We start from the raw sequence: 21,788 nt of genomic DNA, 5'->3' as shown, positions 1-21,788 counted from the left end.
CATGTAGAGCATTGGAGAGATCAATGTTGAAACTAACAAAATTTGAAAATAATAAAATCAATAAAGCCAAATCCTCAACCAACCCATCTCTCAAACCAGCAATCAATAATAACCCAACTTAATTATGTAGTTAATGGTAGGACATAAAATAGGTTGAACTTAACCAGATATTTCAATGATTTGAAAATCAAATTTAGCGGGTTTGAATCCTCAAATTCAAATAAATAAAAAATGGGTCAAATATGATTTTAATTTTTTTTCTTTTTTATTACATAGATTTTTTTAATAAGATAAGAGAATATAATCATAAAATAGAATACTATTTATCTGCAAAGAAGTATAATGGACAAAAGAGATGTGGTAAATAGTATAGGTTCTGTATGGGGCCAACGTGGCAAAGGCAGGTAGCCGTATATCTTTTTCCTTGTGTATTCTGAAGAAAAAGATCTATGGTAATGTATTTTTGCCACGTCAGCCACATACAAATTGCCTATTATTTACCACATCACTTTATCACATCTTTAGATAAAAAGCAAGTAAATTATATCTGTAAAGGGAAATAATTGCACAATTATCGAAGTTGTACACCTGTCCAAACCAGTTAACTAGTATTAGGCGTAGATCAACATACGGGTGCTACCCTTTAAATAGGACAGATCAGAGCAGAGATTTCCCTAGCCTAGCTAAAAGGGCAACACAATGTTAAGTGAAACTTGGTCTGTCAAACAAGGAAGACCTGGTTATAGAATAATTGTAAGCCTGATATGCGCACGTCAATCCCAGAAATCTCGGAGGAGATCTCTACAATATAGTATAATCAGTTCAGAAGATCCTCATTTGGTAGGTGAATCCACAAAGTCAGAAGATATCCCAGGATTGCCGCCAGAAAGGGGAAAACCCTAATTGGCAGCCAGGATCTACAAGTAGTACATAAAATACTGGTGAGAGGATCTTTTTGGAGGGATTATTAGTCTAACAAGTACTTTTAGACTATTCTTCTGTTTCTTTAACTTGAGAGTCGAAGTGATTTTGGCAAGTATCACACTGGCACGAGAATGGAGGTGATCAGAATGACTTTAAATCAATGAGGCAAAGTCCATTAGAGCCGTCCATCGGATTCTAACCGCACAATACTAAAATTATTTGATTCGACTTGAATTAAATTTGGATATGATATTAGTTAGTATGATTCAAGTCGGATACAAATCTATATGGAAAAAAAATTTAATCTGGATATGGAGATACTTAGGACTGTCAATGGTCTAGATTGGATTAAGGTTGATTTGATACCGATCCAATAAGGATCAGATTGGGTCCTGGACTAATTTGATAAGTATTGGATGATCCGATTTGTCGACAACCCTAAAGATACTCAAATACGACACATTTATGACTTATGACCCTATCTCGATGAATAGCATCGGATCATGTTTTTCTATAAGAGGTTAGCCCAAGGACCCTTAGTGAGGTTGAAACATAGTTTTTAAACTCGTCCGAGATCGAAATGTATTGTCCGAGTTAACTTAGTATCTAAGTTGAACGAGATCAACTCACAAAGTCATTTTTTGATCGAGATTTATGACTCACGTTCATTTTTTTTTTATCTTACAAGACATCTCAAACGTATTGAAAAACTTGTCCGAAATGACTCGATATCGGACCTGGACTAGACGCAACAAACCGAGATTTAAAACCATGGGTTAAAATCCATACTAACCGAGTAAGGCTGGGGGGTTCATTAATGCGTAACCTTACCGTACTACACTTGGCAATATCTTATCTGAGAAACGCGTAGAATAAGTACTTCAATGCAACACCAAATCGAAAAACCCAAACCACGGAACAATAAACTGTCTCCCCACTCAAGTCTCAATCCCTTTCGAGCTTTTCGATTCGATCAGCGAAAAAAAAAAAAAAAAAATTTCGATAGAAATCTCTTTTCTTTTCTGAGAGTAGTGGCTGAAACTTCCAAATTTGATAGAATCTTCTCATCTCTCTCTCTCGCTTTCTTAGAAAAACGAAGAAAGAGATGAAGGGCGACGATTTGCCCACAACAACGAAGAAAGAGAGCTCAGATGGGAGTCTATTTGGCAAAGGAAGGTACAAGTTCTGGGCCTTAGCAGCGATTCTACTCTTAGCTTTCTGGTCTATGTTCACCGGTACCGTTACCCTCAAATGGTCGGCCGGAAATCTCAATCGCATCTCCGACGACATTGACTCTCCGATCCACGACGATCTCGACGTCCTGGTCCGTAATTCTCTCTACCCTTAACACCCTTCTCTCTCTATCTCTCATTCTGTGTGTCGTTTGTTGAATCTGGGCTTGAAATCTGACACTTGTTTTTCTCTGTGTCGACAGGAAATCGAGGAGAGAGAGAAAGTGGTGAAGCACATGTGGGATGTGTACACGCACAGCCGTCGGATCAGATTACCGAGATTCTGGCAGGAAGCTTTCGAGGCTGCTTACGAAGACTTGGCCAGCGACGTCCCTGGAGTTCGAGAGACTGCAATTTCTGAGATCGCTAAGATGTCAATGCGATCCATTGATCTTGAACCCCCTCCTATTCAATCTACGGTTCGTATCCAATCTTCTTCTTTGATAATTGATATTTACTTAGTGTAAAATTACTGTTTTCGCCTCTCGTTGTTTCCTCATTTGATGGTTTTGTTATTTGCCTTCCCTTTTTCTCAGATCTGTTTGGTGTTTGGATTTTATCTGACTTTCAGATTTGATTAATTTAATGACCATTTAATCTCCCTTGTATTTGTTAGTTAATAAATACATTGTAATTCATGCTAACCAGATATTAATCTCTCTCTGGGTGTGATTGGATTTGAAATTTCAGAGTTTATTTATTTATTTTTTCCTTCTAATGGGATGCCTGTTTTCTTAGATGAGGTTCAAGATATTAGGAAAATTTTAGTCCCAAACAAATTTATTTGGGATTTTTTTTTCTCATTGTTATTGAGGCTCTGTTTGTTATGATCTTACAAGCTTTAGATTGTTCATTTTTCCTGATTGGTAACATATTGTGGTTCTTTTAATTATTCCTCTTTGTTATTATATCATCTTTAACTTCTTATAAAAAAAAATTATATCGTCTTGAATCCGACACTCCTTGCAGTTGCGTTTACTGTCTTTAAATTTTTTGTTATTAGATCATTTTTTATCTTTATTATTTGTTTAAAAGTTTTATACTGACCACTTCGAGATCTTACTTGGAATTAGGTTCGAGTTCTTTCATCATTGACTTTTTTATCCCAATTTTAAGTTGTTTCTGCGTATAAAAAAAGGGATTTTGAGTTTTTTCTTTTTCTTTATGATTTCTGTTTTATCTGTTTCCGAGTGCTTGATGGGGTTTCATGTTTTCTTGACAAGCGAAACTGTTTGAATTCCTAAACCACTATAATATAATTGGAAACTTTAGGTACATCTGTATCAGTTCATACCAATAATGCTACAGAGGATGCTGGGCTCACTTGCTGTGGGTGTAAAGTGTAAACCTTTTACAATATCTCCTTGATTAACCAATCTAATTATTGTAGCCATTCGTCTCTGGGCTTTTTAACAATATCTTTCATCTCATCAATTATTCTAAAGAATATGATAGAGTGATTGGTTGATGTGGGATTTATCAACCAATGAGTGTTTCTTCTTCATATACCGCCATATTTTCTAAAAAATCCAGGAAGGCTAACATCTAGATTTGTGGGTGTACTCAAGGTTTAGTTTCATACTATAATGCTTTCGACACTCTTAACATACACAGAGAAGACACTCATAGGTTGGATTCAGTATAGCTCATTCAAACATTGGAATTATGTATGAACTCCTTACTTCCTACTTCATTTACCATTCAAAAGTTTGTAATGGATATCTTATTTGATGAGCCTGTGAAGACAAATTAGACTATTTGTTTGTTGTAGAGTACACAATACTTAATACAAATATGTTTTGTAACATAGATACCTAATAAGCACTGCTTGTTTGATCTATTGGAACCAAAACCTGTGAAAAAAAGGTTTCTTGTAGAAATTAATGTGGACCATGGTGTTGCTTTCAGAATGCCCAGGGAACGAAAAAGAATCCCAAGGAAGGAGAGGAAGGGAAGAAGGAGAAGGTGTCTGCTCAGAGTAGTTGATGACCTGAAGACTCTTGGTGACAAAGTAATTTATATTTTATAGTTTCTACTTTTGCAATTTTTGTACTCTTGTTCTTATCGAAGAAATACCATGCTGCCTAAAGCTACAAAAGGTAGTGATAAGCCAAACAAAAAAATATATGCAATTTTTCTTTTCATTATAGCAGGAGAGGATGGATAGAAGTAAATACTACCTTTCGAAGCTGATGAATTCAAGTACAACCATTTTCTGAAATCTTGATTGAGATTTCCTTTGTCATGGGTATCTGATATTGGATCCTTATTTTCCACCATGTGAATGGTTATTAGGAAAAAAAATCTCTTGGGTTTACGTCCTGCATTAAAGATTAATAGTATATTAAGAAGCGGATTTGATTTGTGTGTTTTTAAGGAAGCATACCTCTCTTGTTTCTGCAATCTATTGTTAGCTAATGGTTCAACAGAATTCCCATGATAGATGCTAATGAAATATTCTTCCCCAGCCTTTTACTTGTATAGGTCTCACCTAAGGTCATATACTAGGAGGTTTTGAATTTTCTAGTGACACTCCTTTTGCTTATTTGGACCACACACCCATTAATAAGTTTGACTGAGTATTCTTCTGTTGTATCTGTCTGCCTTTCTCCTTGTTCTTGTTGGAGGAAACCTTTGGCAACCTAAAATCAAATCAATCTCTTTTTATCGATCTTGGAGTCCTTCAGATAAAGACTCAAATAGAGAACATGGTTTTTGTTGATAGGGAAAATCCTTAAAGTTATGAATCTAATATTCATTTTCTCTCTGTTGGCTTTCATTACTCAAAGTGCATATGCACAATCTCCCACTTTTGACTCTCCATATTGCTAGTAGTGCGCCAAGCACGCCACCACGTTTATTCACAATCTCTCTTCCTATTCTCTCTTCTCTAAACATGGAATGCATCTTGTATATCAAGAAATGCTTTCGTACAAAGAAGTTCCCAGCTATGATCCTCTGTCAAACCTCTTGGTTGATGAAGAAATCCCATGGTTCTGCACGCCCAACTATATCTTTATTATGGTTGGTGGGCACTATTGTACTTCCCTTCTTCCCATTTGTATCGGCAGGTTTTAAAATATCCCAAGTCTTGTTACTCCAGGTATCATCTAAAAACCAGCAGGTACCAAGCATCATCACCAATTCCTCTTTTCAGTTTTCTTGTCATCTCCATCTCTTGGTTGGTGGTTTTGCTAACTTATTTTATTATTTTATGATCTCCACAAAGCATCAAATGTTCTACACTGTTGAGATATAAAAGCACAAACATGACAATCGAAACAATGCTTAACAACATTGTGCTTGTAAACTTTTATGGTTAAGAGTGGTCTTACCAAGACATCCCATGCCAACAATTGAATTCACACAAAGTAGTTGTTCTTCTTTGAATGAATTCTGCTACTAAAATGTTAATGTCCTTCTCCAAGGCTATGGCATCCTTGTTTGAACATGAGGGTAGGATCGTCTCAGCAGCTTCAACTTCTCATCTGTGGAACTAGTCTCTTCTTTGCCAATGTTTTTGGTGCCGTTATGTTTCCTGGCTGGTAGAGATGTTCCCGATCATGTTTTGGCTTACCATGCTGCATCAAAATGAATCAAAGCAATTTGTATTGATCAATTAATATGTGATATATGCGATGTATGCAAACTTCAATCTCCTCGTCAACCATGTAAAGATCCATCTCTTAAGTGAAGATGCAAGCATACCTCTACAAGAAACCTGGGATGCCATGCCCCCTCTTCTCTTGCATGCAACTTTGAGGATGAATGTGTCGATGACATCCTCCACATAATAATCAGCATCCTTTATATTTCCTCAACGAATTTCGAGCATGCTTATCTCCTTGCTTTGCATCAGCATCTTCCAGCTTGGCCTCTCTGATTGCAAGAGGAGGTCACCGATCTTTTCCATCATAAAGAAAACACGTCTTGCCCATTCTTTGCTCTCTTCTTCTTCTCTTAAACTGAAAACAAATGAGAACTCTTGTCTCCCTCTTTGTCAAATAAGAACAATGTTTTTTTTTCCTTCCTTTTTTGCTTAACATTCAGAGATGCTTCTTTGTTATGTGATTAAAAAAATTGGTGCTCGCAATGAACTCTCTTGTTTGTGTAGATTTTCAGGAAAAAGATGATGAATTCCTGTGGGAACGCAGATAAAGTTCAAATCCATGAAGGTTATTTGAGAATATAAAAGAAAAAGAAATTCCTTTATTAAGTTAAAGGTACAAACTACTTTATTAAAGTAAGAAGTTGGGTACTTTGAATGAGTCGATTTTGATGGGAACTCCTAGCACAATAACACTAAAAGAACGAATTTTCTGTTTTCAGTGGTGTGGGGCGAGACATATGGGACCATTCAAAATCCATATAGGACTGTAGTAAAAGCCATTCACAGAAAACAGCACAAAGTCTCCTTTCAACCACTGATTAACTGGAAAATTGACTTCTTTTGGTTCAGATTTGAGAGCAGAAAATGGGTTCTGCATAATTATAATTAATTATCCCTACCTTTCATGGAATGGAAGACAATTGCTTTTTTTATTTTTCCTGATGTATACGTTCATTTCAACTCCAGATATTATTGAAGTCTGTGAGTGTCAATACTAAGACCTTGGTTCCAAATCCAAAAGTTTGGTCGGCCGAGGTTGTCTCAAAGTCATCAAGTACCTGAATTAGTTGGTCCTCACAACTTGGCTTGGCCGGGGTTATTGATTCAGAATGAACACATGTTCGAGATGTTTTGTCGAATTTTTCATGGCTGCAGGTGGGTGATAGGGCCAAAGCAGACCATCCGTGGTGAATGGCAAGGCCTGGGTTTGGGTTCTAATTTGAATGTGCCTGACTTGTGTAGTGGATTTGTGATAAAATTTTGCCACATTAGTTATCCAGGTCGTGAGAGATGAGTAGTCATCATTAAAAACATTCTGAAGCAGCCATTATTCATGATAATCACTCATGATAGTAAGAAACAAAAATTAAAATGAAAAATTTAGCGTCAAACTGCTTTCATTGAGATTCGAACTCAAGACCTCCCGCTTACTAAACGGGTGCTCTAACCAACTGAGCTATGAAAGCTTTATTGAATATAACATAAAATTATAATTACTAATTTATTATTCTCCAGCAGAAACTCTTATAATTTTTAGCCCTTTAGTTTAAGCTAAGTGAATAATTAATAATTAAAATAGGTAAAGGTCGGAATTGAGCCAGCTCATAGTATCAACAATCACAAGCTTAAAACAAACTTAGCAAGCTGTCACCGTCCCCATAATTATCCCACCTTAAATACTAACTCATAATTAAACACTTAAGTTTTCTGATGTAGTAATCTAAAGTCATGATGCAATTATGATTTCATGCATCTGAAACTGAAATTACACACAAGTCTGAATAGAATCGATTCAGCTGGAGCATTCTACTATTGATAACGTCAAAACCTGTACTCACAGTTCTATGAAAATATTAAATATTCCTTGGTAGAATTAACTGTTCCAGAGAGACTATGTTACAGGACTAGTAATCTTTCAAGATCATACATTAAAGAAGCCAACCCAACCAGAGTTACAAAGACTCGGACCTATTGCTTATCAGTATCCCCATAGCGATCTGCCTCACTACTGTTTCGGTTCTTAGCTACATTATGATCTTGGAAACCCGATACCATATGTGGAGACTGTACAAACCGAACGTAAGAAGGTGACCCAGATGTGAGTTGCGGATTAAACGGCCATGTATTGGAGGTCCCACTCGAACCAGGGAGACTAGAAAACTGGGTCAAGCCTTGAGAATTATTAATAGCTTTCGGTTCCCTATCAACCTTCAGCTCAGACTCTGGAAGACTTGATTGAGTCTCATTTATATCAATCCCTCGACTTGTGGCTTGATTCTTTTCTCCTGTTGGCTTAGAACTAGGTATTCCAAATGGTGAAATCTGGGCTTTCCAGAAGGTTGTGGCCCGGTTCTTGACACGGTGATCATTATTCCCCACTCCATATGGTGCTGAAGGAGGATAAGACACACGAGTACTGCCTTTACTTTCAACATCATCCAAGCCCTCGGGCAGTTTATTAGGTTTAGAAACTTCAGGTGGCTTGTCTTTTTCTGAAGAACCTAACTCAACTTGGTCAACCCTAGGAGTTGAAGCACGGCCCGATGTAATTGCAGTTGTGGGAAATGCTTTCTCTGGAGGGATGGCAGGAGTGTAATTAGCTGGGAGCAGATCATCCCAATTTTCCAAGAGTTCCTTATAGACTTTCCGTAGGGTGACCTCAGTAAGGCCGGTCACTTTGCAAATCTCAGCTTGGGTCTTGCGTTTGTCTTCTAGTTGGCAGGCAAGATAGATAGCAGCTGCAGAGATGCTAATCGGGTTTCTACGGGTGCAGAAGCATTTGTTGATCACAACCTCTCCAATGTGAGTTGCCAATTCCTGAAGGGATCATAATGAGTTAAATATGGTCTTATGAGTTCGAAAAGTCCAATAAATTGATCATGAGTTGGGCAAGTTGGTAATCCTTTTTTTATTTTATTTTTTCACATTTGTTGAAAATTTTAAATATAAAGGATCATGATTCTCAGTTACCAGGTAACTCACCCAACTCAATCTATAACGTGATTAGTCCAACCTTAATGTAGAGTGGAAGATACCTGGGCAGATTTGTTTAGTTGGAGGAGAGTGCAAAATCTCGGCATGTGAACTGATATAGAGTTGCTGTTAATGGGCTGACTTAATTGTAAGGCCTCTCCTAGTATCTTAATGTATTTCCCAATCTCCTTCTGGGGAAGGTTGGCAGCAATTGAGATTTCCTGTTATATCAAAGACAAAGTGAGATTGCAAGTTTCATAGAATACCTACAGAGGAAGTAGGTTAATGACAACCAAAGAGCAGAAAAGCATACAGAGCTTCATATAAGTATAAAACTAACTAATCAGGCATTGCTCTATAAACTAACCCAATAAAAGGTCCTACTAGTCAAATATCAAAAAGCTAACTCGGTGGTAGAAGTCCCATTGTTTATAGGCCGAAACAGAAATTAAAAAAAGAATGGAGAAATGCCAGATGGAACTATTTCTCAGTTTCCCTTAACATAGATGTTCAATAACAATTCCCACAGTAAATTTAGCATGATGAAGTCTTGTAGTTTGAAAGGTTTCCAAGGTTAAAGAGACGACGAAACACAATCATATTGGATACAAGGAAAGAGTACAAATGTTATAAATCACAAACTTCAACTGAACAGATTCATCAATTTCTACCCATCTAAATCACTAACCTTCAGTGACCCATTTCGCACAATTGAAAATCAAAGTAACCCAAGAAATGACTCAACAGATTCATCAATTTCTAGCCATCTAAATCAATAAACTTCAACAACCCATTTCTCATAATTGATATTCAAAGCAACCCAAGAAATGACTCAACAGGTTCATCAATTTCAACCCATCTAAGTCACTAGCCTTGAACGACCCATTTCTCATAATTGAAATTCAAAGTAACAGAAGAAACCAAAACAAAAGATAAACTCAAGAATTCCAAAGAAACAAAAGGACAAACACCTGGAGGGTCCTAGGCTCTTGGGCCTCCCTAATAGCTTGCACAAGGGCAGCAGTAGCAAGGGCTTCAACGCTTCGATTCCTCAAACAAGTAGCCGAAGAACAATCCCTAAATAATTGAAACGCGTGGTCTGAGATGTCGTAATCCAACCCCAATATCGACGACACATCGATAATCTGCAAATACGCCCTTAGATTATCAACCACAACAACAGGTCCCGAAGAACTCGAAGAAGAATCGAGAGCTCGCTCGAGCTCAGCCAAGTGACCAGAGAAGGAGAGGCAAGAACGAGCGAAGATTGGGGTGGGTTCGAGAGACCAAGTTGAGAAGGCAGTGATGAAACCAGTGGGCTCGAATGGGTCTTCGTCTTCGTGGTCTCGTGGAACAAGGCCCACTACGGCTGGAGATGGGATGGAGGAGAGGTCAGAGGTGACGACGCAGAGAGGGGAGTCTTGGGCACGGAGGAGGAAGAGATCGTGGGCTTGGGTTTGTCTTTCCTCCACCACTCGACCGCATGAACAACATTCCGCCACCGAACGACCAGATGCAGTGGTGGCGCACCGCCCCTGTGTACCCGAGCAGTACGGGCACCGCACGCTCCACATTTCTTTCTCAGTGTTCTGTTGTTTAGCGATGGTGGGTGCCGGCGCCGCAGCGACTTTTGCTCAATTTTGATTTTTGAGGTTCCATACCTTGGGATTTGTGAAATCATATCATTTTGATTTTTTGGGCTCGATACCATTGGTGCAACTCGATCCGGTTCAAATTGAGAGTTTGGAACAAGTGGCGGGTCGACCCTAGATTAAGAAAAGAGACCTGATTTTCCGACACCTCCTGATGTATGGATTAGAACCTTTAGATGTTTCCTCGAAATACACAATTGCACATCTCCATAAATATATGCAGATGTGTGTCCGAAAGAAAAATTTATGATTCTAGCCCATGTCACGTCAGGAGCCATATGCAAGCATCTGTTAGAGTGGATGTCATAAAATCATTACTCTTAAGAAAATGTAAAACCAATCAATTCAATTTAATTCTAGTTCAAGATTTATATAGAATCGAACTAAACCTTTTTACATTAAATAAATATATACTAAATTTGTTATGGATTATTTTAGATCGTTCATCCAAAAAAATATCTTACTGTCCAAATTAAACATCTCCTCTCACTCTCCCCCTTTGACTTGTATTATGTGCTTAGTGTATAGGAGTTAGGACATATATTAATGACCTATTATATAAAATATTTCATGTTTATTATTTGATTCGTGATATTCTGACTACTCCACGAGGCACACTCAATCGACTCTCCTGACGTGACAAATTCGGGAACCGTGGATCTATATGTCTTGGGATATAAAATTGCACTTTCATATTAAATGTGTATCCTCTTGAGACGTACAGATTCACGGATCTCAAACTTGTCACATCAAGAGAGTCGATTGAGTGTGCCAAGTGGGGTAGTCAGATTATCATGACTCTTGTTATTTATTTATTATTATTAAAATTCATGTTACTTCAAAAAAAGTTTATGGGATATTAGTAACCCATGTAACCGATCCCAACCAAATTGACCTTAATTCAGTTTGATTTTATGGGCAATGTGATTTGGTTCTTATCTTGTTTAGTGGAGCCGATCTAGGTTGGTTTGGTTTCGATTTGGCCCCAAATCAAACTGAAAACCGCTACTTGATACCTTAGGATTTGTGTAATTATATCATCAGCCAAGGTGTTAGCTTTTACCTTTCTTATAGATCAACAGTCAGCATTCGATCGAATTAAACTCCATCACATGGTATATGAATGCATAGCTTACATGGTCTAATTGCATTCACAAGTTTTGGATAAGAAGCTCAGAAAATATTGTCCATTCATAACTTGACATATTAAAAGAGAAAAAAAGTTCTTTCTTTTACATTACCTCTTTTTTTTTTTAATACATGGAGGCCTCTAAGCTGGTCATCTTATCCCCTGCTTCTGGTGCCCTGCTTCCATCGTTACAGTGTCGACGTTGTAATGTAATATATAGAAGAATCAACAAATATGTGCCGCTTAAAGTCATGGGTATGGCTGAGGAGAGCAGTGGCAGTGGTGATGGTATTGTAGAGAAGGTAGCTATAGCGGGTGGTTTGGTGTCGACTCCAGTGATCGGGTGGTCACTTTACACACTCAAGACCACTGGTTGCGGCCTCCCACCTGGTCCTGGGGGCTCGATAGGTGCGCTCGAAGGGGTGAGCTATCTAGTCGTCGTAGGAATTATTGGATGGTCCTTGTACACTAAGTCCAAAACTGGCTCAGGCCTGCCTAATGGGCCTTACGGCTTGTTGGGTGCGGTCGAAGGGCTATCCTATTTGGCATTGCTTGCCATCATTGTGGTGTTTGGGTTGCAGTTCTTGGAACAGGGTTCAATACCTGGGCCACTTCCTGGGGACCAATGCTTTGGTTGAGATCCTCAATTTAATTTAATTTAATTTCTTTTACTCTTTGTAATGTAAGCTGTGAATGGTTGGTTTCTTTTATTTGGTGTTGTTTAGTTCATATTATTTGACTTATAATTGAGGAAATCTTATAAATTGTTTGGACGTGTGAATCACTAGAAATCAATCAATCAAGAAATTAGTGAATTTATGTTCTTGGGCCAAAATTTGTTGCTAAATGATCTGATGTCAGTAGAAAATCCAAAACTTGGATAAGCTGAGTCAATGATAGTTGTGATAAATTGTATACTCCGAAGAACAAGATCCGCGAAGTGCAAGTCAGTTTCAGAAATTTAAAGCAGTTGTGTTCTGAGCTCAAAGCAAACTATTCTTTCGCCTTTCACTAATCAACATTGTGTGCTTGCTGACACGAAACCCACTCTACCCGGATATATTTTCGTGAAAAATGTTCATTGAATTTCAATTGAACGGAGGCGGGCACTATTTTGAATTTGCTAGATGAATATATCTAATTTCAATTATGATTTATTCTCCAATAAAAACTTGTCATGTAGACACTGCATTTTGCTATAGGAACAGGACACCATTCTCAATTGCAATTCTAATTTAGTTTTTGGATGATTATTGACATGAGTCATGATAAAATGATTCTCCAGGTGGCATACTCAATCGACTCACTGACGTGACAAGTTTGGAACCGTAGATTTGTACTCCTCGGTATACACGATTGCACTTTCCCATAAAAAATGTATCCCCAAGGAGCCGTGTATCCTGAGACGGAAAGATCTACAGTTTCCAAACTTATCCACGTCAGTGAGTCGATTGAGTATGCCACCTGGCAAGTCATTTTATCGGACACTTATTGACATTTGTTTGGTCCTCCCAAAAACTCTGGTGAGATGGGAGGGAAATGAGACGCTCCCCAATCACAAGCCAATAATAGGCAAAACAATGTAACAAACATGGCAAGAACGAAAGGTAGAGGAAACAACTCAAAGAAGAGAAATGCCAAAAAGAGATGTTTTTCAGTTTTTTTATTAGATTGAAGAGTTTATTATATGAGACATAAGTGGCGGCTTTTGTGGGCTCATCAAAGTATGACTCACCAAAACCCAATGGAAAATAGGAAAATGGAAATATTTCCCTCCCTTAGAGGAGGTGGTGGTGTTGGGGGGAGTTGCTAACGAATGGCTTCATCCCCTGTATCTGCTCCATCACCCAAGTCTCCATCTTCCCCTACGCCACCATTGTCACCACCACCATTGGTGACATCATCACCATCTCCACTATCAGCACCCCCATTGGTGGCATTGTCACCACCACCTTTGCCGACACCACCACCTTCTACAACGAAATTGCCCCCACCTCCGAAGGCCTTGTCACCACCACCCTTGGCCTTTCCTACACCTATATCCTCACCTCCAAATACATTGCCGCCGCCACCACCATCGATATCAGCACCTCCTCCCCCCTCTTTGATCAACAATTCTACACCACCACCCATTCCACCTTCAAATACCAATCCTATTCCACCATCACCCATTCCACCTTCAAACACCAATCCTATTCCACCATCACCCAATGTCATCCTACCACCACCACCCAAAATAACATCCACACCATCTTCTCCGATTGCATTATCGCCTCCACGTGCACCGATAGATAGGACACCGCCATCCTCTGAAACGTCAATTGCTCGGAGTTCTCCCACCAACCATGAATACTTCACTTCTGAGAAACTTGCTCTTATAGTAGGAATCACTGCAGGAATTGGGATACTATTTTTTATTATGATTGTCATCCTTTTGTATTGCCTAAGGAAGGAGAAAAAGAAGAGAAAAGCACATGATCTAGTTCAATACTATGGTAACCCTTCTCGTGGACAAAAGGGTAATCATCCCTAACTATAATCTCCAAAACAAATATATATATATATATATATATATATATATATATATATATATATATATATATAAAATTGGATTTTGTTGATACTTAGATGATAATTATGCAAAAATTGCATTTATTAATTCCAAAAGATAATGATCATAATAACATAGATTTTACTAAAATCCTATATTTTCCATGTCATCCACTCTGATCTATAGGAACGGTATCTACGTGGCATGTTTGGTTGGAGTTTAAATCACATCGGATTCCTAATCAAGTTGTTTTCTACATGGCATATAGCCTAATGTGTTTGATCTCCAATTACGATGTGCCACATAGACACCATATCTTGCTATAGGAACAGGACGAGGATTGCCACTCAAAAATTAATGAAATTCAATCTAGGTACAAAGGTAATTAAACTCAGTAAAATGACCCTACTGGCCACAGCCCAAAATGGATATTTATGTATATGCATTTGTTGTTAAATATTTTAAAAATGTGTAGAAGGCTAGTAACATTGTGCACTGCACCATGGTTTTAGTGTATAATTCGCTATTTCAATCAATTACACAAGTGTACAATCTCTGATTTGAACTTTTAAAATTACTTTGTGTTAATGAGATACCATTGCCCATGCTTAACATGATCTAGCGGCAGCGAAGTACAATCAAAATCGGCACAACAATCCGCCCGAACATGTAATCAAGATGCCCCCTCCACCAGGCTCACCTCTACCTCCCCCTATAATTACTAGCAGTACTGAGATGAGCTCCAATTTATCAGACCCACACCATCCAGTCATGTCTCCATCTCCAATTCTAGGATTTAACAGGATCATGTTTCAGTACGACGAGCTAGCAGCAGCAACGAATATGTTCTCTCAGTCCAACTTATTAGGTCAAGGTGGGTTCGGATATGTGCACAAGGGAGTGTTGCCTAATGGTAAGGTGATAGCAGTGAAGAGTCTCAAGCCTGGTAGTGGCCAAGGAGAGCGCGAGTTTCAGGCAGAGGTCGAGATCATAAGCCGTGTCCACCACCGCCACCTTGTGTCCCTCATCGGATACTGTATAGCATATGGGAAGCGTTTGTTGGTCTATGAATTTGTTCCTAATAAAACTCTGGAATACCACCTCCACGGTATGCTCTACTCTCTCCAACTGATATCCATATATATCTTAATTTGTTTGATGATACTTCTAAATAAATTTCTTGAGAGGGAACTTGGGATTGCACCATATGTCACAAATTTTAATTTCTTCTTAAATCGATAAGAAATTTGTGATTCCAGGGAAGGATCGTCCTACCATGGACTGGTCTAAGAGGCTCACGATTGCATTGGGATCGGCAAAAGGGCTTGCATACCTTCATGAAGATTGTAAGTGATAGGTTCAACTTCAACCACATGTAGAATGTGTTCTAATCCTAATTCTTATATAAAATATAAATCTAATCTTTTTTCATATTATAACTTACAACAGTACATCTTATCTCTAATATTTTGTTGTCCTTTGTCATTCTCAAATTTCATTTATTTAATCATAATTTGTAGGCCACCCTCGAATTATCCATCGTGATATTAAAGCGGCCAATATTCTCTTGGATGATAAATTTGAAGCTATGGTATGTGCACGTTTTCTTTAATGTTAATATTTATAACTTTGATGTAAACTAAAAATTTCTGGTTCAAGTGCTCAATCTTTGCGACCTTAGATGAATTTTATATACAAACATTTGTTTGTATTTGAGTTTTGGAAACTCAAAAAACACAATCGAAAGTTGATCAAATGGAGCTGACATGGAGACATGTGAGTCACCTAAGCAAGACTGGTAGTCCAATGCAAGTTCCAAGTCAGCTTATTGAGTTTAGGTAGTGGGTATATTAATTGGTGTTTCATGGCTAATTTGCAAGCTGGAACTCTGCTAATTCAGGTGGCAGATTTCGGGTTGGCTAAGCTGACTTCGGACAACTTTACTCATGTCTCAACACGTGTCATGGGTACTTTCGGGTAAGAAAATTACATGTGTAATTTGCAAATAAACCATGAATTGAACTAATTTTAATGGAAATTATTAAATGGATTTTTTATTATTATTATAAATAAATACAGGTATTTAGCTCCTGAATATGCATCAACTGGCAAACTGACCGAGAAATCAGATGTTTTCTCCTATGGTGTCATGCTCTTGGAGTTGATAACAGGAAGACGCCCTGTCAATACCACTAATACACGCATGGATGATAGCTTAGTTGATTGGGTAAGAATTTCGATTAATAATGTTTTAATTTACTCATTATTTTATAAAAAAATTATATGTATATTTGTGCATCATTGAAACCTAATCCCATTTGGTTAAATGAATCTTATTCCTATATTCAATTCTATCTAGATCTACATCTTCTCTTATTGAAAGAAATTTCATGTCTTTATTATCTCAATCCACATTTATTTGGCTTTGTAAGTTGAACCTTCCCAAGCCATCTCAATCAACTTTTTCTTAGTTTACAGTCTATTATTATTCTCGAATGTGTTTATTTTAATTATATCTTTCATAGTCTTTTCAATAATCCGTATCAAAAGAGTTCATGATGTACGTATCATCACTCTTCCTTCTCATATAAAAATTCTTTGTGGACTTGGGAAACAGGCCAGGCCTATAATGACACGTGTGTTGGCGAGTGGCAAATACGATGAACTGGCAGATCCACGCCTAGAGAACAACTATGACCCCAGTGAAATGTCATCCATGGTAGAATGCGCGTCTGCAAGCATTCGTCATTCTGGAAAGAGACGTCCCAAAATGAGCCAGGTATAAAGTCCTTGCAATAGAACAGCATCTTCTCATAATAAATAAGTACATTTCTCTGCACGATTTGGTAACTCGTCTCTCCGTAATAAAAATTGTGGCATATATGCAGATAGTAAGAGCACTAGAAGGCGATGCATCATTGGAAGATGTCAGCGAGGGGGCGAGATCTGACCAAAGCTCAGCATTCAACTCGACCTCAGAATCCAATAAGAGGACATATAATGAGGACATGGAGATCTTCAGGAAGATGGCATTGGCTAACCATGAATATGAGAGCGGTGTGTATAATAGTGGCCTCACAAGCACCTATGGCCTTAATCCTTCTTCGTCGAGCAGTGACAGCGAACACTTCACAGAAATTAAGTAATCTACCAAACTAGGCTCCCCCAGCTAGAGATGTTCAAAATTGTCCCATAAAAAGGAAAATGGGTCTCCCCATTTAAACGTTACTTTGTTCTTTTTCTATTTATGATTTAAAGACTTGAGCGATACTCATATGGACTTTGGGTTCTCTTTTTATATGAATATTTATGTCTATCTACTGCATTTCCCAATTACCGATCTCCTATTATCTTTGTGATGGATAGATATTTTAGACTAGAATGCCTATTATTATTTAATAGTCTTGTTGCATAGATTAAAATTTTGAGCAAAAGGGCTTATTATTTTCTATAGCATACTCCACTTGGATTTGTGATATCCAAGTATGTAAATTTATATTTCATGAATGATTATTTGAGAATTGATTGCACTTTGAAATTCTTGAGCTTGTATATTATTACTATTATTACGAGTATTTTTTTGCTCACCGACTCTCTAGTACGTGTCACATCAAGCATAGCAAGGGTAGTTTTGTAACTAACAAAGGTTGTTTTTGTAAATTAAGAATGTCATTCAATACACACGGCGGCTTAATGTGATTGGTGGATCCCAAAAAAAAAGTTTGCGATTAAACACACAAGTCAACCAGTACTTAATGTGGTAGGTAGAAAGAAAATTTCTGAAGAATAATGATAAGAATCGTGATGATCTGACTATCACACGTGGCATATGCAATCGACTCCCCATGCTAGAACCGTAGATCTCTATTCCTTGGGATACACAACTGTACTTTTATGGGGATGTACAGTTGTGTATTCCGAGTACAGTTCTATGGTTCTTGCACATGTCACATCAAGGGAGTCGATTGAGTATGCCATGTGGGGTAGTTAGATTATCATGACTCTAATGATAATCTAACTCGAAAAAACTTACTCGGTTTGTACACGATTGACGTGCACATAACCGTTGATCTTTTTACTTGTGTATCCCAAAGAAAAAGATTTATCACGACTCATTTTTGAATTGTTAAGACTTAAAGAGTTAGGATTTTAGGTAGGGGTGGCAATCAAAATACAACTTGCTAATACAACATGGAATTAGTGGTTTTGGGTTGAGTCTAATTAAGTTTGGGTCATAATAGTGTCAATCTATCTAACACGATTATTAAATGGGTCGAGTCTGAACTAAGAACATCAACCCGCTTAACCCGTTTTGACATGTTTAGTTATTGTCATGTAGGTTTAAATACATCGAATATTATTTAATAATTTTTTAAATCTTTGCTAGAATTTCTTAATATATATATAGGGAGCGGTTCGGCAGCCCTAAAGTTTGCCAAGTTTGGGGCCAAACATTTTTTGTAAATCACTTTTGATGGGGTTAGAAGTTTTGGAATAGGCTGATTTTTTGTGAGGATAATCTCTGTGGTGAAGAGATTATTCTCACAAAAAATCAGCTCATTTTGAAATTTCTAACCCTAGTTTACAAGTTGAAGAATCGTGGACTGTCCAATTTTTATAAATCACTTTTAATGGGGTTAGAAGTTTTGGAATAAGCTGATTTTTTATGAGGAAGATCTCCTGATCATAGAGATCATCCTCACAAAAAATCAACTCATTCCAAAGCTTTTAACCCATATTTTGAAAAATGTTTGACACCAAACTTGGCAAACTTTAGAGCTGCTGAACCGTCCCCATATATATATATATATAGGGTCCCATTCAGCAACAAACATTTTGGCAAAACATTTTTCAAAACATGGATTAGAGGTTTTGGAATGGGCTGATTATATGGGGTCCTGTTCAGCAACAAACATTTTGGCAAAACATTTTTCAAAACATGGATTAGAGGTTTTGGAATGGGCTGATTTTTGGTGAGGATGATCTCTACGATGAGGAGATCATCCTCGCCAAAAATCAGCCCATTCCAAAACTTCTAGCCCCATGTTTACAAGTTGAAAAATCGTGGATCGTCCATTTTTTGTAAACCATTTTTGATGGGGTTAGAAATTTTGGAATTGGCTGATTTTTGGTGATGATGATCTCCTCACCATAGAGATTATCCTCACCAAAAATCAGCCAATTCCAAAACTTCTAACCCATGTTTTGAAAAATGTTTTGCCAAAATGTTTGGTGCTGAACATTTCCTTATTTATATATATATATATATATATATATTTTTTTTTCAAATTCTATAAAATATAAGGGAAATGTTCAGCACCCTAAGTTTTACCACACACTTTAACAAACGTTTTTTGTCCTACATGGGTTAGAAGTTTTGGAATTGGCTGATTTTTGGTGAGGATGATCTCTATGATTAGAAGATCTTCCTCCCCAAAAATCAGCCCATTCCAAAATGTTTAGCCCCATGTTACACGTTGAAAAATTGTGGACCGTCCATTTTTTGTAAACCATTTTTGATGGGGTTAGAAGTTTTGGAATGAGCTGATTTTTGGTGAGGATGATCTCCTCACCATAGAGATCATCCTCACCAAAAATCAGCCCATTCCAAAACTTCTAACCTATGTAAGACAAAACACGTTTGTTAAAGTGTGTGGTAAAGCTTAGGGTGCTGAACGGGACCCAAAATATAAATGATGCTATAAAATATAACGTGTGGATCAAACGTTTGGGTGGGTAGCTGTCAAATTACACAAACAAAAATTTCAAAACTGGTAAAAATGATCTCAAGGAGAAGTCTGACAAATCAGGCACATTGGATTGAATTGGAACTAAGCATTGCCACACAACTTATGAAAAGTATGGTTGCACTGGATAAGAACCCTGCACTGTTCCCCTTCTCCAAAATCTTGCAAGCAAATGGCACAATCCGATGCCCTTCCATCACGATTGTTAGACAGATTTACGGGGCAGACCTATCTGTTGCAATTTTATTACAAAAACTCCCTTACTTTATGAATCATGCTAACATGACTAATTTAGTAAGATTTCAAATTTTCCTAAGAGTTATTTGACCCACATGGATCAAATTAGCAATCCAACAACATATACTTCTGGATTGCATATAAAAACTCAGATTAGACAGAAAAAATTCAAAGAAAAAAAAAAACCTTTTGATCTAGATAGTAGAAGTTGAAAATGGATGGATATCGAATTCCCAAATTTAAAATTAAAATTCAATGGCGAAAATTAAAATTTGTTTTTTAAAATTCTTAGAATTTTGTCCTTTATGATCTTGTACATCAGATCATGTTTTTGAACTCCACAAATTAATGTGGTTGGAATCCACTCCAAAGCATGTTAAGTAATAAATTAACTGCAAAAATTAGAAATTTATTATGTGGATCCCGCTTGTTTGCTGGGTAATAAACATGATAAATTGAGGTTTCATGGATGAAGAACTTCATAAAGAAAGGTTCCCTCGGAGTTCTTGTAATAAAAGTGCGACAGTTAGGTCTCCCAGGCAAATCTCTGTTATTATTATTACACTTAAAATAGAAGACTTTCTGTGCTTGTGGTTGTGGTTGCGAAGAATTGTGAGAGTTTGGTAGCCTAGATTCAATATCACTGTTTCTGATAATTGACTTTCAAAGTGTTTTCCAACTAAACATGCCAATAGAAGAAGAAAGATGACGGCAAAATAGCCCATTTAGAGATTAAAACTCACTTTAAACATTAGTACATTACAAAGCCTTGGCTCAAATTATAATCTCAACATTACAAAATATTGTAACACTCGTTCAAACAATTTAAGTAATTGTTACAATCATGATTAGACTAATATAAAATCCTAAATCTCAAAATCTAGTAAAAAGAGAATAGAAAAAGAAAAGAAACACTTCTATTTTGGCATCCCAACTTTTACTTATTCTCAACAGTTGATTTATTTTCTCTATTCTTAATTGGGGGTGTAATAAGTAAAAGTGCCAATAGCAGCTCTCTTAAAATATGATGATTCCAATTATAAGAACTTAGGAACCCGAACCTTGACATTCTTAGGCCAGGTTGCAACACAGGTGGATTGGCCAGACACAAGCCGATTGATTGGCGAGCCTGCGTCAAGTTACGTAGAACATGAGTTTAACCTAGAATAAGTCCGCCCTACCTTATTTGAATTTAGATCGGCTTGAGGGATCGGACAACCCAAACCCGAAGCTTTGAAATAATATATACTATATAAATGATATTTTATTAGTTACATATTTTTATTCTTTTTAAAAAAATTAAATTATTTCTTACCACATATATTTGATGCAAGGAAAAACTATGCATCTTTTTTCACATTACTTTTCCTTTTATAGGTTCTGTGTTTCTTAGGCTTTTGGATATTATTGTCATCTCTTAAAAAACACATTTGTTCAATGAACCCAACTTACCCAAAACTACCTAACTCGGGTTAAGCCAAGCTCAACCAGAGTTTAGAAGCTCAAGTTCGGGCTAAGCTTAATTATTGAGCTCAGGCTCGATGCTTGGATTGAGTTGAGTTCAGGCTAAGGCCTCTGCCACTTGAATTGAATCTTGTCTACCACCCAACACGACACTTCATTCAGCTACAATAGCTAGAAAGTAGAGTTGGCATTAGCATTTTCTTTTGGAGGGAAGTGGAAGGTATCGAGACACAGGGAATAGAACCTTCTCGTTGACTCATAGCTCCCAG

The 21,788-nt window shown here is 37.3% G+C and overlaps 4 protein-coding genes and 1 non-coding gene across 5 annotated transcripts; 3 read left to right on the top strand and 2 right to left on the bottom strand.

Annotated features, from left to right (window-relative positions):
* Positions 1 to 1,830: 1,830 nt before the first annotated feature.
* LOC147408946 (polyol transporter, putative (DUF1195)) lies at positions 1,831 to 4,353 on the top strand. The gene is made up of 3 exons (XM_086424007.1): positions 1,831 to 2,248; positions 2,360 to 2,575; positions 4,065 to 4,353. Exons 1-3 carry the CDS (start codon positions 2,030 to 2,032, stop codon positions 4,140 to 4,142), a joined length of 513 nt encoding a protein of 170 aa, XP_086280133.1. The 5' UTR covers positions 1,831 to 2,029; the 3' UTR covers positions 4,143 to 4,353.
* Positions 4,354 to 7,158: 2,805 nt separating this feature from the next.
* On the bottom strand, positions 7,159 to 7,232 carry TRNAT-AGU (transfer RNA threonine (anticodon AGU)). The gene has a single exon. It is a non-coding gene; the product is annotated as a tRNA-Thr (tRNA).
* A 312-nt stretch (positions 7,233 to 7,544) lies between these two features.
* On the bottom strand, positions 7,545 to 10,411 carry PBRP (plant-specific TFIIB-related protein). Its single transcript, XM_086423984.1, has 3 exons — positions 9,711 to 10,411; positions 8,802 to 8,960; positions 7,545 to 8,583 (listed from the first exon to the last, which is right to left on the bottom strand). Exons 1-3 carry the CDS (start codon positions 10,311 to 10,313, stop codon positions 7,735 to 7,737), a joined length of 1,611 nt encoding a protein of 536 aa, XP_086280110.1. The 5' UTR covers positions 10,314 to 10,411; the 3' UTR covers positions 7,545 to 7,734.
* Positions 10,412 to 11,618: 1,207 nt separating this feature from the next.
* On the top strand, positions 11,619 to 12,249 carry LOC147408943 (anti-muellerian hormone type-2 receptor). The gene has a single exon (XM_086423929.1). It carries the CDS (start codon positions 11,652 to 11,654, stop codon positions 12,156 to 12,158), a length of 507 nt encoding a protein of 168 aa, XP_086280055.1. The 5' UTR covers positions 11,619 to 11,651; the 3' UTR covers positions 12,159 to 12,249.
* A 935-nt stretch (positions 12,250 to 13,184) lies between these two features.
* LOC147408942 (proline-rich receptor-like protein kinase PERK15) lies at positions 13,185 to 17,404 on the top strand. Its single transcript, XM_086423917.1, has 8 exons — positions 13,185 to 14,039; positions 14,694 to 15,179; positions 15,331 to 15,417; positions 15,592 to 15,662; positions 15,972 to 16,048; positions 16,151 to 16,298; positions 16,689 to 16,850; positions 16,960 to 17,404. The coding sequence occupies exons 1-8, from the start codon at positions 13,337 to 13,339 to the stop codon at positions 17,215 to 17,217; spliced, it is 1,992 nt and encodes a 663-aa protein (XP_086280043.1). The 5' UTR covers positions 13,185 to 13,336; the 3' UTR covers positions 17,218 to 17,404.
* Positions 17,405 to 21,788: the final 4,384 nt, after the last annotated feature.

Source organism: Akebia trifoliata, chromosome 2 (genome assembly GCF_017979445.1).
Source record: "Akebia trifoliata isolate Shusen 1 chromosome 2, ASM1797944v1, whole genome shotgun sequence".
Lineage (NCBI taxonomy): Eukaryota > Viridiplantae > Streptophyta > Magnoliopsida > Ranunculales > Lardizabalaceae > Akebia > Akebia trifoliata.
Note: the sequence above shows the minus strand (reverse complement) of the source record. Positions and strands in the feature narration are given on the sequence as shown.